At 41.8% G+C, this 19,867-nt stretch overlaps 1 protein-coding gene across 1 annotated transcript in view; it reads right to left on the minus strand.

The window, feature by feature from the left end:
* Positions 1-16,542, minus strand: part of CADM3 (cell adhesion molecule 3) — a 104,029-nt gene extending 87,487 nt beyond the window's left edge. Inside the window, exon 1 of the mRNA XM_053475497.1 lies at positions 16,068-16,542. Coding sequence (XP_053331472.1) covers positions 16,068-16,137 — 70 coding nt within the window. The 5' untranslated portion in view covers positions 16,138-16,542. The remainder of the gene's footprint in view (positions 1-16,067) is intronic.
* Positions 16,543-19,867: the final 3,325 nt, after the last annotated feature.

Consider the following 19,867-nt stretch of genomic DNA (forward strand, 5'->3'; position numbering starts at 1 on the left):
AAAAAAATATTTTTCTCAATCATAGCTTTTATTAAAAAAAATAGTTTACATGAATTAACATTTACTGGTAAAACTTTTTTCCTTTAGGGTCGTCTTATATTCAGGCTTTTTCTTTTTTCCTAAGTTAATATTCAGATTTTGGGGGGTCGTCTTATAATCAGGGTCGTCTTATAATCGAGCAAATACGGTATTTAAGTGTTTCTATTACAGATCCTTAGGGAACAGTGCAAGGGCATTAAAGATGAGGATTGTGTGGGGGGGTGGGGGGTACATGTAATAAATATAGGGTTCGAATATCACATTCTCCCAAGATGCTAAATCCCTAGGTAACTTGTGGTTTCATTTTTAAAAAGGCAAGCAAAGATTATTCCGAAAAAATATTACTATTTAGAAAAAAAAAAAAAAAAACTTATTTAGCCTCCAGAATTTCCATGACCCCATTGGACAGGAGGATTTGAATATGGGTGCTAAACAGTTTGCAGACTCCAGCTCCCAGGAGCCTCAGCTAGTCACTTGCTGTGTTAACGCCAACGAAGGTTTATGCCAGTTGTGTTTCGTTAAACCCGAGGACCGTATCCGAGTGCTAATCCTGCAAGGTATTAGCTGGAGAGGGTCTCAGTCAGCCTTTTAGGCAGTTTTCAGCAATATCACTCGATGGTGGTGACGCCTGGAGCAGGTGTATTTGTGACAACGTGTGAAGGCAGCCCCCTCGACACAACATTTATCAGACAAACATGGACTTGGTCCCCTGACGGCAGATCTAGTACACGGGAAAGAAGAGTAACATGTAAAAGGCTCCCCTGTGCCACAGGACCAATTGATTGGAACATATAAAGCATCAGCAGTGCCAACCTCCCAGCCCTGTCCTACATGGTGCAAACGCAAAGGGCAGATGCTCCTGAGACCGTATGTAGTAGGCAATAAAGAGCGGAGGCACATCCCGGACTCCCTCAGGCACAGGATCTATCAAGCCGATCAGAGCGGTGCCAGCGCCAGGCGCCTCCAACTGTCTCTTTAATTAGGCAATAAGGGACTGTAAGATAGCCTGCCTTCGCCTCCGACCTCAGATCTTTCCCTGCTAAACTCAATTTCCTCTTTAAATATCCCCCCCATTAAAAAAAAACCCACCCGCAAATCTATCTCCCCTACAACGGATCTCTGCTCCCTCAGAGATATAAACGGAAGCGCCGGGAAAACACAGAGCTTAATTACAGGAACAATGGCGCAATTACCAGCAAAACACAGCCTGCGTTATTAAATAAAGACGCAGCAGAGAAGGGAAGACAGTTTGGGGGTCTCTCGCCTCCTCCCTACACCCTGGGCTGAGATTGAGAAGGGGCAGAGAGAAAAAGGGGGGGGAATCTAAGATTTGAATTCTAATCTAAGCAGCGATATAAACTGATAGTAAAGTAAAAAAAAAAACATTTAAATATCCAACAGAGACCCCCTTAAGATAAAGAAAAACCCATAAGTGTGGTAAACATGTTTACAGAGATAAAAGTATGTATGAAACCAGAGGCATAATGCGGCTCCTGGGGGAGGAATCCGATGCAGGTAGGATAAAGCTATACGTGTGAAGGATTCCTGAAGGGTTGCGCATTCATGTTGACAAGCGTTATAAGGGACAGCAGTTTTTTTTTCATGACTGTTCCTTAAATTTGAAAGTTTGACATTTGAAATGCTTGCAGGACCACTTAGCACTTAGCGATTGAGCGTTTTGCGTGGCTGAGAGAGGTGCATATGTTACGGTGTGATGTGTGGCTGAGAGCGGTCAGTATGTATTTAGGGTAGCCTTTATATGTACCTTCTCTTAAAAGGATAAACACTTAAGAATATGGTTTTCCATTGTGGAAGCGAATCCATTTTCTAAGCTTTCTAAGGAGGCAACGGGAATAATAACAGTTACTGATAAGTGAAAACGTACGCCTTGATTTATGCCATTTTGGTTCCTGTTATTAGTTTAGCGGTAAATGTTATTAAATAAATCATGGTCATTGTGCACACGCCGGATCTGGTTATGGGCTTCTAATTAAGAGCTCTTTTTTTTTTCTTCAGTAAGCAAGAAAAATAATCTCTCTTCTGCTGGGACTGATAAAGCGTACAGCACGTACCACAGAAAGAACGAGGGGCAAAAAGGTGTTTTAGGCTGGCGGCCGCCAATAGGAAACTGGATTTCTGCCTCGATGTCCCATTGGCTGCTGCAGAATTCTAATTCAGAAGAAAGGTCCAGTCGAAACAAAAGTAGTCCAATCATCATGACAAAAACTTGACACTAAATCTGTACAGCTTGATATTACAACCAACTATTTGAGGATGAAGGGTCTTAAGTTGGGTCCTCCTATTTTCTCTACCGGTTATAAAAAACTAAATTACAACAAATTAAAAAGCCAATAAATGAACAGACAATCATAAAGGGGGAAGTCTGCTCTCTCCCTCAACGATAATTCATCTCGGCGGAACAAACAGGAAGCGTAAAGCCAAATCTGTTATTAGAAATATATTAAAATCTGTCAAACTAAAGTTTTAAAAAAAGTTAACACTCATGATATATATATATATACAGTTTTTAAAGCTCTACTTTTTAATGCCATGTATTTTAGGGATAAGTCTTCTGTTAAGACATTGTTTACATGGGTTTTTACTGCAACATCATAGGCAGCTCCGAGTGGATGCCATATTTATGGCCATTTCCAGGGCTCTAGAAACGAAGCCAAAGGACTATAGAATACATTTCCTGCTGCCGTCAAATCGGCTTGAGTAATGTTGGTTTGTGAAGCCCCGTGGTGGCCGTTAGTCACGAGACTCCACTCCTCGAGGACCGCGGACACGTTTTGGTTTCGAAATAATACTTGGCTTACCGCTTAGTGATGCACGATCTTAATTCTTTGATTGCATGTTAACTAAAAAAAAAAAAAAAAAATCCTGAAATTCCTGGCACGATTATAGTCACTGAATCCCAAAAGCTGCGGTTACCGTGTGGGTAATTGCTATTTTGAGAGCAAATCGAGGCTTTGCCAGCAGTACTTTTGACTTTGGAGACAACTTTAGTAGCCAGGAGGAAATAAAACTAATGCGGTCGATGGGAAATATCAGAAGTGGAAAGCAGTAAAATTCTAAAATTCTACATTTTTGACCACAAGGTTCTAAATGTTCTTCCTTAAAGCCTTAAGCGGGCTGGAAGTAGGCGGGGAGGGGGCGGGGCCAAGTGCCACTCCCTTATCCAGAGAAAGGGGAAAGTCACCCGGAGACCCAGAGAAACAACGGTCCAACCTGAGATGCTGGATCAAACCCAGACACTTCCTAGGGGCAGACAGAAGCTTTTAGGACGAGCCTGCAAGGTATGAAGGTAGGAGAGTACAATACTTTGGAGGCTTGTAACCGCCGTTTATTGCTGGAGTGATATGTTCTTGAATAGATTAGGTCATATTTGATTTTATAACTATAATTTTCCTCTGTGGGACTAACTACGTATACCCCCCTGATTCGGATAACTGCAAGGAGACCACACACCCTTGATACAATGTATACAGACAGCTGTGCTATCAAAACAATGTACACCCTCGCATATGTTATGCTGCCGGAGTGATGTACAGTTAATCTGGGCATATGTAGGGAGTACGTATCTGCGTGCCAATGCAGGCATCTATATCTGGGTAGGGTGTACGCAGGCAGGGAGCGCCAAGATTATGCTGGCAGACCGGCATGTTATGTGCTCAGTATGCAGGATGCGTATAAGCCTGTGCCAATCTACATTGGCATCGATGCATACAGCGTATAATCCTTACGCCATGAGACCATAGCATGCCCAGATATTGCGGTTACAAGAAGAAAAAAAAAGTTTAGCTTTAGCTTGTACTTTTATAGTACTACTCGCACAACATTTTACTTTACAGAGAGGATGGTAGATAAGTGGAACAGCCTCCTGACAAACATGGTTGAGGCCAACGACTGATTAAGGTTTGAGTCTTTGCAGCAGGAAAAATGGGAGACTAGATGGAACCAAATGGTGCCGATCTCCCCTTATATTCTATGGAACACTCAAATATGTTTAAAGGTGAGCAAACTGGTGACTTCTTGTATTTGAGGTTCAGAAGACTAAATCAAAACATGTAATGACGTTGACAGAAAAATACGAGCACTATTTTTATTTAAAACAAAACAAAAAAAAACCCACAGTATGTGCCTTTGAGAAACCACGTTATCTGCCCATTCTCAGGACCTACATGATTATCTCTCTCCTATTCTTAAATTGATTGATTGATTCAGACAGCCTTTGTAAGAATTGGGGGAGGACAGGGGAGAAAAATTAGGACTTGACATTGATTAGATAACGCTGATCATGCCACAGGCTGCCACCAATCGCAATATCCATCAGTGACTGTTAGAATTTAACCTTTACTTACTAAAATACATTCGAGTTTCACACGATGTTAGCTACTCATTTCTCCAAAATATACATTATTCATACGTATCTTAGCACCATAAGTTAACATAAAAATATTACTCCCAGGGATGCGGAATGGTCATTCACTCCCCAGAAATAATTACTTCATTGTTTAACATGTTGCCTCATTTATAATTTTCCAGGGAATGTGTAGTTGCCATGACATGCACTGCTAGATTATGGTAATAGAAACCAAAAAGGTGTCTTAAAAAAGTCACTGTGTTGTTTTTAAGGGATAATGTACATTCACTGGAAATAAAAGAAGGCTCACACACGCGTGTCAGCACTTCCGAGAACACCATATGATGGATATCTACTTATGGAAGACGCATTAAGCTTGTCCAGCGGTCCTTGGGGGAAATCTATGGACTGAAAACGGATTAGACCGTCCAGGAGAACTCTGAGATGTGGATCAAAAATGAATTATAATCTTCCAACTCTTCCAAATGAGATCTGCAAATGGTTAGCGCATTATAGCTAACAATACACTCCGACAGAGTCATCTGATCTTGATTAGTCTTGCCTTATACCGCTAAAGCTGGGGGGGGAGATTAGGCCTAACTAGTGGATTCCAGAAGAGGAGAATACAAAAAAAATGACCTTCCAAGTAGTTCTTCTAAAGGACTTTGTGGTTTAGACCTGCTCACAAACATAATCAAACAGAAAATACATGCAGATTAACAGCGGATCATAGCCAGAGTGCCAGGTCTTGGGATGGAATACATATAGACTGATGTGGATGGTGATCCTCTAGAACCCCTATGAGCAAATGTCCCTTATGGTAATCTTGCCATTTGCTTCCACCATAAGTAGTAGAAGTTAACACAGTAAGGGAACCTAAACATTAATGGGGAAGGCAAAAGGATGCCCTAAATATAAAAGTAAGGTTCCAGGTCTTACAGGCAGTCGAAATGGTCCAAAAGACTATTGTCCCCCACAAAATTTGTTCTTCTTTCTATAAAACTTGCACTTTCAGACAGCCAAAGAAGCAGAAGACATTATTTTGTGACACTTCTTTGAAACAAGGAACAGTCTTATGGTTTGTGGGTGGCTGCAGAATGACTCCAAACACCGAGGTCTCAGGCGATTTTACCATTTACTGTTAATTTCGCATTAATGTCACATTAATGATAACATACCGTTGACTGAAGAGAACGCCGCTGCTGTAAAATAGTAAAGACAAAGCCTTGCAAATAATAGTCATTAGTCAAAATTAGCTGTAATAAGTAGCATGCCCTATTCACTAAAATCCTTTGGAGGTTGACATTCAGCATGACATAGGAGTGGGAGTAAGGAAAGTGAGAGGGCAGGGAAGAAGAGTGGAGGAAGGAGGTGACTAGGGGGTAAGGGTGCATGGGGGGGCAGAGAGAGAGAGAGAGAGAGAGAGAGAGAGCCAGCAGAGGGTAATGATAAGTAATGAACGTAAACGTGGCATCAATACCGTAATGGCTCATTGATTAATTCATATCCCTTTCATCAAGGCTATGTGTCCTTGATCCTTTCTTTAAGTTTGAAGCAACAATAAAGATTTGTAACAAATAAAAACAAACAAATCGGTAAATGAAGAGCAGCTGTCTCTATGGTTTATGACATATTTTTAGACTTGGGGAGATGTTAGGGGCAAACTTCTTAATTCTTTGCACACATTCTTTATTCTAGCATGCCTGCCTTAATTTACATGTAAAGAAAACCTAAAAATGACTTGTGAAGAACGGCTAGTGTACTTGAGATACATATATATAAAAATACACAAAAGGATATTCAGGTAAATATTATTGGGTAATGGGAAGATCAAAGGGCAAAAAAGGCCATCACTTGTTAAAACATGTCTTGAAAAAGTAATGAGTAGACTTACTTTCCTTCCAGTTTGAGCACATCGTGTTGCATTTGCAGTAACTAGTAGCATCCACCAGTGTGTTGACTCCTGACGCTCTCTGAAGACAGCACTGGATATTTTGATTGCCCTACGCTCTGGTCTCTTACCCTCTTCTCTGATGAATTGGCATGATTTTTTTTTTTTTTGATTTGCATATATCTGGGATTCATTAAAGCGCCGATATATATACTACGTACTTCCCCTGAGCTACGTCCGTTACTTTTACAAATCTCCGCTGACAGTAATGGCTGATAAGAGACCAAACTGCTCCGATGATGAATACAAAGGCCTCAGTCAAAGTGTAGAGAAATAATTAGTCGTCACTCAAGGAGGACGCTTAAGGGACTTCTGAACTTATTAGCATTATCTCCACATATAACATCACTGTGCTTGAAGCTACAGCCGATCTTTCGCTTACTATGTGTCACTGTCCACAATGCTTGCAAAACGGATCATTTTTGTTTCAACCTTTCGAAACATGTCCCTATTACTATATTTGGTTCTGGAAGTCTGCCCGGCATCTACCAAGAATTGGTCGATGAAACTTGGTGTAGATCATAAGAAGGCTACTAAGTCAACTTTGGAAAGTTCTCCATTTACTGGGTTGGAATGAGAGGTCATCAAGTCGAGTTCTTAGGAGTATATGCTAGGAAGTTGGTGGTAAAAATCAGAAAGAGCTATCTGGTAGCTAAAGCTCCAGAGTCCACTCATCAAATTCAACTACAAAGCTCTGGAAAGCTGCTCTCAAAAAGAGGACTCCCACCCAGGGGCGTAACTATACACCACCGGCCCTGATGTGAAAATTCCCCCAGGCCCCCCAACTTGCCATCATTGCCCCTCCTTCTTTCCACATAAAACATACGCTCACACACATCCATGCCTACACACACGCGCTTACACACACATCCATGCTCACACACAGACACCCCTAATATCATATTTGCATTACAATGTTTTGAGGCAGGTGCATAGTAGCCATTTTCACATGGTGTAGCTCTGTTATCTCAGTCCAATCTACTAGATACCCCCGACTCATTATACTGAGGAACGGACTTCATTAGCATTGCCATAAAGCATCAGTTCATTGTGGCACTTAAGCTGGGAACGGCACACAACATCAAATGGCTGATAACAATTGCGACCTACGGGTCTGCAGATAAAGAGTTTATCGGAGCAATAAAAAGGATTACAGACCGACGTTAGCATATACAGTGCTAAGGTTTATGCTTATAGATGAAAGGGGAGGTCCCATGCAAAAAAATAACGTGTTGCTATTCAATAACAGGATAGACAGTCCAAATCAACTGAACTCTACAACTGGAGATGTACTGAAGGTTAGATGAGCAAGAAAGCAAAGAAAAGTATTTGGAAGATTTAAAATGTAACAAAAATGTTTAACATCAACATTCTATTCTTTGTTTTGTTATACAAGTCTATATTAACCCCAGAAATTTCCCGCAATTTCACAACTGCTTTTCTTTTTATCTCAGCTTTCTCTTGTTTTGGGAGTGAGCGGTGGCTGCTGTCATGACATTAATATACTAAATAACTGCAAATTATTACAACATTGCAGAACTGTATCTGTTGGTAGGCGTTTTAAGTACAAATCGGTATATTATTATAACATCATCTGGTAGAATTAGCATATTTCTCTATGCGGCAGAGAAAACCCCGTACAGCGGAGTTACTGTTCCTTTAACACAAACCGTTTCACTTTAAAAGCGGTGATAATGGGACGGTTGCCGCTATTCCAATCAGACGAGGCGATAAAATGGCAGGAAACCTTTTGTCACAAGCCACAGCCACAAAGACCCTACCCCCCCACTCCGGGCCAGCGGATTGTTAGGCACTTAAAGCAAAGCATCACAGGCATTGTTTTAGTCCAGGATAAATGGAGGCTCCTCTGTATGTCTGCAGCTCTCCACTGAATAATTAATATTTTTTTTTAAAAAACAAATATTTAAAAAAAATAGCGCTAAAGTAATCAGATTTACAGTAAAAAGGACAGCAAATTGCCAAGCATTACAAACCTCAAATGCACTTTAAAGAGAAAAAAAATCTGTCTCAAAGATAAATGGGTCTATTGCATTAACCCACGACCTACGTACGTTTAATTAATTTTTCTGTTTGCAATATTCACAAACACACACGCTCATACGCAATCATACAATACGAAATTCTCTGATGGATATGTTAATACTTGGCTAGTTAACTCAATAAACAGAGGCACTGGAAAGGTATAATTTTTGTATTATATTCATTTAAAATATGAATTTATGGTAATGCCGTAGACTGCTTGCTCGCCCTGGCCACGGAAGGGTTAATGTGGCGGCCCCCGTGGTACGCACAGACCCTCCATTTTTAATGGGGAGGCGATCTGGAACTCCAACTAATTACTGCTTTGGAGAGATGGATGGCACTTATTACGTGTGTAAATTTTTACGACATGCTTACCGACTGTATAAATCAAATAGAGGCAAGAGGAGCAGTAATAAAATTCCTCTGATAACAGCATTTGTCTCGGGTATGGTAAGTATAAATTCTGCATATTTACGCGTCCATTCATTACTCTAATTAACCCTTTTAATCCTGGAAAGGAAGGAAAAAATGGACTCAAGCCATATAATACGGATGCTCATTGTTGAGGAAAGCTTAGTGAGGAGAATAGGGGTTTCGGCGTTACGGATATGTATGCATGAAAGTCTGATCTGTGTTATCTTATTAAACAGCTTCTTAAACACAAGCTACTCCTCGTAAAGAAAAAGGATTAAATATCTAATTTTACAGCTCTATCCCTCCATGGACCTTTTTAAGTCAAAAGTAAGGTTTCTCAAGTGAGCGACCGCGGTCTCTTAAACCCAGCCACGCATGTGCAGGTACCGGATCACAGCTAGGGCATGGTATGTTTGGGCTAGAGTACGGTTGTTTCACTGGAAACCCAGAGCCATTATAAGGTCTACATTGTGTAAGAAACCCCAATAGGCTGTAATCACATTACATCATTTATAAATACTCCCCAAACACTAAAATGCAACTTACATGTTGCAATAAAAAAAAAAAAAAGTGGTCAACCTTTCGAGAGGATTGACAACAATGGCATTTAAATGTGCCACATGTGACTTTTACAGCAATGTCAGAGATCATGTTGCATTGCTGCTGTGCTATATCTCCACAGTTGTGATGTCATCTGATAAGGTCACATGTCTTTGTAAATAAATGACTGATGTAATGTTCCTGCTATAGCATTATATATGGTTTAGGACCAGTAATGTATTGTTTTAGGCCTGACCTAGGACAGCTCACAAGGCCTACAATGCGAAGATGGCTTCTCTTGTGCTCATGAGGTCATATCGTACCATGGATTCAGCACGAGGGGGAGATAACATGGAGGTCGAGTCCAACTTACAGATCCTCATAGTATAAAGGTTAACGTGACTTAAGTTTTACACCAGTTCTAAAGTACGAACTATCATATGCGAGCTAAAACTGCCAGGCTCAACAACAAAGACATTAGCAATAGGACATCCCAAATCCCTCTATGGTTTCAAGTTACGAAAGCTGGTAAAACACTGATTATTTCTATCTACAAAAAAAGTGTAAAGTGCCTTTGTTTATTATTACTCCATACATCACACCAAGTGTTCATCCCAAGAGTTTGATGTTCTCCTCAGCAGTAAGCATCTCATTTTATAAACAGGCTTGTATGGATGGCATTAAAAGAGTTAAACCTTCCGAGATAAACAAAGCTATTTTAAGATCTTTGTTATCCTGGGAGATCTAAAAGATACGTGGAAAGAATCCTTCGCAGGTATTTAGAGATGGTGTCCACGGCACGGAAAAAGGAAGTCCTCTGTCATAAAGCGATGGATACATGAAATCCCAGGGCTCCGACGTAAGCAAATCGCTTAGGTGAGTAATAGTTACCTGGGGAAAATGGGAATCCCGGTTTATTTAAATAAATCGGGTTTATTTCCACACCACACCATCATTTGTTCTGTAATCATGGTCTGGTAGAACACAGTGGGGAGGTAACTCATTTAAGCTTGCAGCGGATATGAACGTAGGCCGCGTTTACTCCGGGGCAGAAAGAACGAGCGTGAGGAAAGAATGGAAAAGGTCTTAAGGAGTAGCTCATTATATTCAGTGCCGCCAAAACCTCGTAACACCGCGTCCTGTGCTGTAGTTATATCTGTGTGAAAGAAAAAATACAATATATAAAACACTAGTCTCCTCCTCATCTGATTTGCCGTTAAATATCGCAGTGGAGAGAAGGTATACCGGTAGGACCCTGGCAAACAAATGCTGTACCAGCTATTCCTAAGCAATACATACCGAAAGAGACCTGAAAGGGTCCATTTCACCAGCTATGGGGGTTGAGGAAGAGTCGAAATATTTAGCTTAATGATATCATTATTCTACTTGTCATTGAGCTTCTCCTGCAAGAACGACAGATAACTCATAGTGATGCCATAGAGCAAACAAGTAAATTTGCCTGCAAACTCTCAAAAGGTAGAGAGAGCAAATGACCAAACTTGTCAGGTCCTTGAATCCACCAAGCGAAAGGAAGCAGTCTCAGAATGCCTAAAATCTCAGATATCCTAACCCTAAAAGGCTCCGCTTATCTAGAACCCACTTGGGTTATTAGATGGTCAAGTCGGCAGAGTCTCAAGTAAATAAGTCTTACTGAACAGAGTTACCCTGCAAACTAAGCCAGGGCCCATCAGAAATCTTGGGGCCCAGTACATGCCCCTGCCATCAGCCCACAAACATTTGTCCCATCCATCATTGCGCCTTAAGATCCTCCAATAAACACGTTACAGGGGCAGGCCTAGGCATGGTGGCATCTGGGTGCAGCATCTATTCAATGCTCCCTATAACATGCACACACACTAAAACAAACTCACGTCAGCACCCACTTTCTATACCACTGTACACTTACATACACAACACATCCTCTCTCACACTCCTCCTCTCCAGGTACCACTAACCCAAGGCTCACCCCGACACCAACACCATACGCTGACACACAAACACATGCCAACATCATGCACTGACGTACTACATACCACCACACTAATAGACACACAGTAACATCATATGCACACAAACACCTTACAGTAACACACACACACACCACCACACTAAGCCCATACACCAATACACACTCCAATACTACATGCGGTAATAAACCCGAACAAATGCCATATAGTAAGACACACGCTAACAACACTCCCATATTCACGTACACACTATCCAACATACAATAAGACATACCTGTTGACTAACATACATTCATATATCGTGTTTGTGTATATAACAGTATGCAATCAGGCAGGTAATGTTTTCCTGGCATCCGCCCAACCCAGGCTCGCCCGTCAGACTGCCAAACAGAAGAGTTAACACTAACATGCGCGCATACTACACAGTAACATATTTACACAGCTACAGTAACATACTTACACGCAAACAAACGCATTAACATACTTAGACTAACAGCCTTACTTTCTCACACACACACACCCTGCACACACACTGCACACACTAACATTTATTTACACACACAAGCTACCTTTTTGGGTCAGGATGAGGTAGTCTGGTGCCTCGCTCCCTCAGGGTCCTTACAGGTTTTGTGGGAAATTACATCCTATTCTAGCACCCTCTGGCTTCCATGATGATTCAGAACTTTATATTCAACCTTCCTAGAAACATCTACAAGCGCCGATGTATTCACATATCTCTGGTTTAATATTGTTCTGGAAGCTATAACTGGGAATGCTATACGCTCCATCCTCCTCAGCACACCAATGTGCTTCATGTTGGTCTACATGCCCCGAGCAGAGGAGATATTCTATTCCTCCTCAGAAACAGATCGATCTTATCATTTGAAGAGATCTTAAAAACATGCGCTGTTGGGTCTACACAGGTGATAATCGAGGACACAACTCGCTTTACAGTAACTGCTTACTGGCTTCAGACAGCACAACCGCACCTGCGCATGTACTGCTGAGTAAGCACTACAATGCCAATGCATTCACCTGTATCAGGTGCCATTAGAACCCAGCCTTGTCTTGTCTGTGCTGTTGGCCAACCTCCAAAACATACCAGAGTCCACCAATAAACTCTACAGATAGGGGGGGAAATACAAACACCTAACCAAAACACTAAGCTGAGAGGCGGCTTTTCTTAAATAAGAGGATGAGCCAAAGACCAAGGGACTTATTAAAGGCCAGAGTACCGACGTTGATGAATCGTTGGGGGTGACCTCAAAAAAGGAACAAACCTGGAAAGAATTCTCCAGTTTGAAAAATTCCTTTAGAATAGCCTTTAGTGTAGATATATTACACTCTGTTTCAAAAAGGTACCCATCATTTCAAACTATGGTTCCACTGACCACAAAAAGCTAAAAATTCTAAACTAATAGAACAATCGATTGGGTTACATCCAAAGTGTATCTTAAATTCCAAAAAAAAATGAGATCGAATCTCTAAGCTTACTTCCATCTCTGTTTAATCCTCTGTCTCCTTACATCTTTTCAGAAATTAGTAAAATTCTGGGAACGCAGGTACATAAATATAACGGGAAGATGACTGCGCTTTCTTAGAACTGATCGTAATTCAGCAGGCTTCCAGTACTAGTTCAAGACACTGTTCAAAAAGTAAATGTTTAAGTGGGTCCTCCTGCTTTTAGGAATTACTACCGGAGGGCAGAAGAAACGCCCAGATATATGACTCCATTTTCTTTCTGTTCTGGCTCGGGTGACCCCCATAGTCACCGGAAAAGTGACGAGTAAAAGATCTCAGCGCAACGTGCGTCATAGAGCTTCCCGGTTCCACACTTCGATGTTCATACCCATCAGACACGGGCTGAAGAGCAGACAGCCGTGTCATATGACGCCGCACCTAATTAACCCCGTTCAAAAGCAGGCCAATAAGTGGGTGAAGGCAGGCCTAGAACCCTATGAAACCCTTAGACAGCCAGAGACGCACGAGGAAGAGATGACCTTCGTAGCATGAAATGGGTTAATGCTGCTTTCTGTTTATTAAAGGTCCTGGGTGCCCCATGGCAAACACACGGGACACACAGCTGGTACACGGGTCCATTGACATGCCTTTATCTGATCATTCATAGGCAGACACACGGGTGATAACAGCCTATGACCAGCGATGAAAAACCCACGCACCTACAGCCACACATAGCGAGTCAAACCGTAACACACGCTCGCTCACAAGCATGTACAGCCGTGTACAGACTAGCACCTCGCAGGTATTAACCTCACATATTAACTATTTACATTCTGGCATTTCAACGCACGTTAATACACAAGACACAAAAATACAAATTCGCAAAGTTCCCCACCCGCCCCTATATTTTGATGCATGTGGGCCCTACAAAAATCTAAATGGTTTTCTGCATATAGCCCAGTATGTTATATACACACACGTGTACCTGGTCATAACAACTTCAATTTTAGGATACTTAATTTCGAATCGGCCATAATAGATCACTAAGGCTTAGGAGTGGCACCCTTTTTCCACTGACCACATATAATCATTATATATATATAACAATGGTTAATGAATGGACTGCTGAGATTTGTACCAGACACTGTGACAAACGTCTCCTCCGCAGAATTAGTGGTAGGTGGATGTGTGTCTTGTAACACGGTGACAGAGGCGGCGTCGGCATTGATAACGGTAAAGCTTTCATCGGATGTTTCCTTACATATCACAGCACCACACAAAAAAAAGGCTCGACGCGTATGCACTGCTCACAGGTTTGGCATTCAAGGTGTTAAAGTCATATTATAAATAGGTTACCGTTAAGATAACATTAGACAAATTGCAAGTCGGAATCATGGAATTATACCAGGTGGGATCCCTTAACTGAAAACAAGCGCACATCCTAACCCGGAACGGCGACACGGCGTCTGACAGCAATACAGCGCAACATTCAGGATATTGCCATATCTGCATTTAAAGTAACAATCTCAGGAGCTTGCAAGTCATTGGATGGCATCCTGCTTTTCAGAATGATGGAAGCTGGTGCCCACGGTATCTGTGTGGTTGAGCATGATAGGCGTTGGAGCTCCAGAGGAGCCAGAGTGCCACACTTTGCCTGCGTCTTTCCATAAGTGTTCCTCATACAAAATTATGTTTCTAATGCCTGATACACAGCTGCTTCCCACAATCAATACACTGACATTAAATTGCATTTCTTGTCCTAATAATGAATGCCGCATTCTGGGAATTAATAACTCTTCAGCTCATCTGTGAATGAACCCGTCTGACGGGAAAACACAACTCTCCTAAACCTCCCAATTTAACCCCGCCATTGCCATCATACCCCAGGACTGCGCAATCACCTCCTTCGAGAACACGCTGAACTCCTATAAAAGATGCGGTTCAAGTTTTTGCTCAATCACTCATTTATTTTTATTTAAATTATTTTGACTGTTTACTAATCAAACTTTGGGTGGTTTCAAAGCATTGCACCCAACTTAACCCATTTGCGCAAGCTGCGTTGGCAGCAGGATGCATAGAGAAGCTGTCCCCACCCCATCACATAAAGGGTTAAAGCAAGCAGATTGTAATACCCCCACACCCCTCCAAAAAAAAAAGAAAGGAATTCTGCATTAGAAACACAAAGGGGCCACCAGCCCGCACAAAAATGAACATTACAAAAGACTTTCTGTTAATCAGCCCCACTAATTATCCTGGCAGGCGCCCCACACAGAGGATTTCACAATCTTTCTGCTCTTTCGCTTGTGTCTCATAAACTGTTTGCCTCCAACCTTCAGTCCTGTGCATTCTGTGACCATTAATTAGATGTTAAATGGAATATATATATATATATATTAAACGACACGCGTCAGGGAAAACACCAAAATAACAGTCAAACCAGCCATGAAAGCGTTAATCTATTTCTTTGATCTTGTGTTATATCAGCGCCTAACATAAGCGCTGACTCCGCAATTTAAAAAGTTGCAGATGAAATGGTTAACTTACTTTAGTTGGAGTGCAAGCTCTTGAACCTACGAACCTCTGTTATGACAACAGCCACAGCCAAAATACTGACGTGACCACGCTTTGTGTACTACTCCACTGCATATGTTAGCTGCACCAATGCACACTCGACACATATACTACAAGCAGCCTTAGCGGACTGTATATCCCTGCACACTGGTCAAATTATTATATATATATATATATGGATGTATATGTATATGTTATATATGTGGCAGTGTGTTCCGTAAGCCAGAAGAGGGTGTGTTTGTATACATTAAGAGGTCTTTTACCTTCAAACCTCCTTCCATTTTATTAGGCAAAGTCAATTTATCGCCAAAGCAGAAACATCCGGCACAACGCATCTCTTGATTTCTGATAACAATACAACCAACACTGTTGGGGGTAAATCAAGGGTTAACAAGTAAGGCGCCTGACTTTCAAAGACGTCAATAACCCAGAAATAGGGGGTAATTAGGGGTCCCGCTATATTAATGGCTGAAGAAGATATGCTTGGAGAAGTGTCGAGTGTAAGCTCATCGGGCCACTATTGTTCTACTAATAAATATTTATACATCCTTAGCGGAACCCTCTGTTGGGTTAATACGTACCCTCTTCTATCCTATGTCCCAGCAATTCATTCTGGGGAGATGACCCAATGTTAATCCCCCCCCAACACATAATATCGCCTGATATAATAAACATTGTGTAATTTGGGCAAAAAAAAATAAAAAAGGGTACTTACGGTCATGGATGTGAATTTTTGCGCCGGTAAAAGCCGAGAAGGACAGGAACACGACCACCGCAAGATGCATGGTGCTTGTAACACAATTCCTCCCTATTTTATCCTTCTTAATGATACAGTATCTCGGTTTATTTTCTTCTGAGCCAGAAGGGTGAGATTACAGAGGGGAAAAGGGAAGGGAGGTGGGAGGGAAGGATCTTTCGGCTCCCCTTTAAGACACAAAATGTATTTATAAACAAATGAATAAAAATAATAATAAATAAATAAAGGAGGAAGTACGATAATTCCAAGCAGGCTGTAGAGCAAACAGGGACGGAGAGAAGGGGTTCTCCCCTATTAGGATAACAGCTGAACTAGTATCAAAGCAAGATATGATGCAGCAGCAGGGAGAATTAAATAGGGTGCCAGGACCAGACCATGAGAGGCGGCCGCGCAGGGGACGCGATGGAGAGGATGCAGACGCTGCAAATGCTTTGGATTCTGGCAGCTAACGCAGCTGGCCGGAGATTCAGTGCACAGCCGCGGTGCCGAGCTCCCTCTCCCCTCTCGTGGTGGGAGTTGTGGTGCGTTCTTCTCTGATCCCCTTGAGATGTGGAGGGGAGAGAAAGGCGAAGGGGGGGGGAGAGGGGAGGATGTTTTTTCTTCTCTCGCTCGCTCGCTCTCAGGGTAGATCAGATGTAATTCGGCGATGGGAACAGCTGTGCAGAAATCACACTTTATACATGTGTGTAATCTCTGAAGGTTAGAGGGTACACAAAGCGTAAAAAAGATACAGACTAGTAATGCATACTGGGGTGAGGTTAGAATGGTTCCTTGGGGATAAAGCAGGTCTTTCCCAAGCAAATTCTAGAATGCAAGCGATTTATTTAAACATCACTTAAATAAAGAACCGGGTTGTACCGGCCGTCATGCACAGCTATAGGGGGATGCACCTGTATACGCATGTTATTCAGAGTAGGGTATAGGGGTCTAGATGGATATGCTTGGACTCTATAACAGCTACAAGGAGTAAAATGGGGAACCCTTTGAGACCGCTGAGTGGCCAAGACCCCTGAGTGGCAATGAGGGGTTAATAAAATAGCTTCCATGAGAGGCTGATAGCGGGAACAGAATAAAGCAAATAACTGGTACTCAGTGAAAATCATGAGATATAATATTGGGTGGGGATTATCAGACAGGACTATGAAATAGATTATATATATACATATTATATATCATTCCCTTGGTTACCATGACGATTACTCCATATTGACAACTATACCCCTGGATTTAATGTTTAAGCGTGTCATGATCAAGGCAGGTTCGTTTTATGAATTCAAAGTCATGATGCCTGTATACAGACAAAGCTCCAACATATACCACGGCAGACTACAAAAAGCGCATCTTATTGCAACACGGAGGGGTTTGTAGAGGTATTTCACGTTTGGGTACGCGGAGTAGCATCTTCACCTTTTTCTTGCTAAAAATATGCCTTCCAGATGGATGTGAGAGGCTGTAATGTTTTACAGGGCCTTAGGTAATCAAACAAATGTCGGCGGCAGGCATACCGCAGGGAGATACAACTGAGAGGGAGGGAGGGAGCGTCCAGGTTTCTACCAAAGGAATTAAGCCATAATGGAAAATACTCTAGTGAGGGTGGTACATAGGTGGAATGGCCTCTCAGCAGAAGTGGTAGAGGATAATACAGTGAGGGGATATAAACATGCATTGGGCAGGCATTCGCATCCTGAATCGAAGATGAAACTAAAGACAGATTAATGTTTGGAGTCTTTAGATCACGAAAAAATGATGACTAAATTGGCCAAATGAGTCTAAACTACCAGCAGATTCTATGTTTTATGAAAAGGTGTTATCGCCATAGAAACCAAGAAAATGCTCCCATTAACTGGAATTTTGCACATAAGTCATTTCTTTAAATAAGAATAACCCCTGCGCGTCCTAACGCTCCTTCTCAGTACCAGATCAAGCAACTGGCATTGGGCGTTAAGAAACAAAGCTTGTCGTATGTGGGTAAAGTCAGCTGCTACATACATGACAACCTGTAAATACGCAGAGTTACATGTATGAGACAGGGGACACTTAATATAATTACACCCTGGCCGAAGAATTCCGAGAATTTAGACAGTATTTGTTTTGTTCAACAATCTCACCTTTCTGTGTTGAGCCGGACCACAATATCCTATTAACTTCATGCTCCTCTTCTCTGTGACTTTAACCCCTTGTATTCTCTATAATTCAAAAACCTTCCACTAAAAAAATAAACACATTAAAAATAGCTTTAAGGGCAATTTGTTTTTTTAAGTGAAGTAGTCACCATGGCAACCAATGGAATGTTGGTTACCCTACATTTACGAAAGAGAACAACATTTATTACATCCCAATCGTCTTGCAATCCCACATTTCCCGGCCATTTATTTGTTGGCTGGGTGGTGTATATAAATATATTCACATAAATAACAATGTATTTATTGACACAGGTTGTTTTATAAACACGCTTGGGTGTTTGTATAAACATTATTGTTACTTCTTAGGGCTTCTGAACTCCTAGAAGAGAGCAGCACAGGGGAGGAAAGGCAGAGGGAACTGGGTTACCCAAAAGGGATTTCTCCTCTTTAACAGGGACACTTGGCAGGTTTGACTATAATGGGAACATATGTGAAGGAGGAGGGGTGGGCTACATAATACGTATAGATGAAGACAAATTTGAAGGGGGAAGGGGTGGGCCACATAATATGTATTATAAGATTATATGTAACAGGGGAGAGGTGGGGCACATTGTATGTATGTATGTATAGGGGTATAGGCAACAAGGGAGAGGTGGGGCACATTGCATGTATGTACAGGAGTATATGCAACAAGGGAGATGTGGGGCACATTGCATGTATGTATAGGGGTATATGCAACAAGGGAGAGGTGGGGCACATTGCATGTATGTATAGGGGTTTATGCAACAAGGGAGAGGTGGGGCACATTGCATGTACGTACAGGGGTATATTTTAACATGGGAGAGGTGGGGCACATTATATGTATGTATAGGGGTATATGTAACAAGGGAGAGGTGGGACACATTGTATATATGTACAGGGGTATATTTTAACATGGGAGAGGTGGGGCACATTGTATGTATGTATGTATGTATGACACAAGGGAGAGGTGGGGCACATTCTATGTATGTATAGGAGTATATGTAACAGGGGAGAGGTGGGGCACATTCTATGTATGTATAGGGGTATATGTAACAGGGGAGAGGTGGGGCACATTCTATGTATGTATGTATGTATTTATTTATTTATTTATTTGTAGGGGTATATGTAACAGGGGAGAGGTGGGGCACATGTATTTATTTATTTATTTATTTATTTGTAGGGGTATATGTAACAGGGGAGAGTTGAGGAACATAATATATGTATAGGAATATATGTAACAGGAGATAGGTGTGGCACTATGTATCTATTTATTTAATTAATTTATAGAAATATATGTAAAAGGGGAGAAGTATTAGATAGATAGAGTTCCTACCTGTTCAGGTGAATAGGGACACACACGAACAAAAAAAACAAACGCTCACCTCAGCCCAGTTCGCACTCCGCGCCCTTTCACTTAATTGAAAATGCAGCTGCAGCGAGGGGGCGGGGTTTTTATCAATTAAGAGTGGGCTGGGCTAAAGCCCTGCGGGTGGGCGGAGCCTCGGTCCTGAGTCTACTTATAGCAGAAGCTCATGGCCGCGTTTTGCTTTTGGATGCTAATTCGGGTCGGTGCGGTGGCTGCTCTCCGGGGTATGTAGCAGCTCATGCTATAGT

This window comes from Spea bombifrons, chromosome 9 (genome assembly GCF_027358695.1).
Source record: "Spea bombifrons isolate aSpeBom1 chromosome 9, aSpeBom1.2.pri, whole genome shotgun sequence".
Classification (NCBI taxonomy): domain Eukaryota; kingdom Metazoa; phylum Chordata; class Amphibia; order Anura; family Pelobatidae; genus Spea; species Spea bombifrons.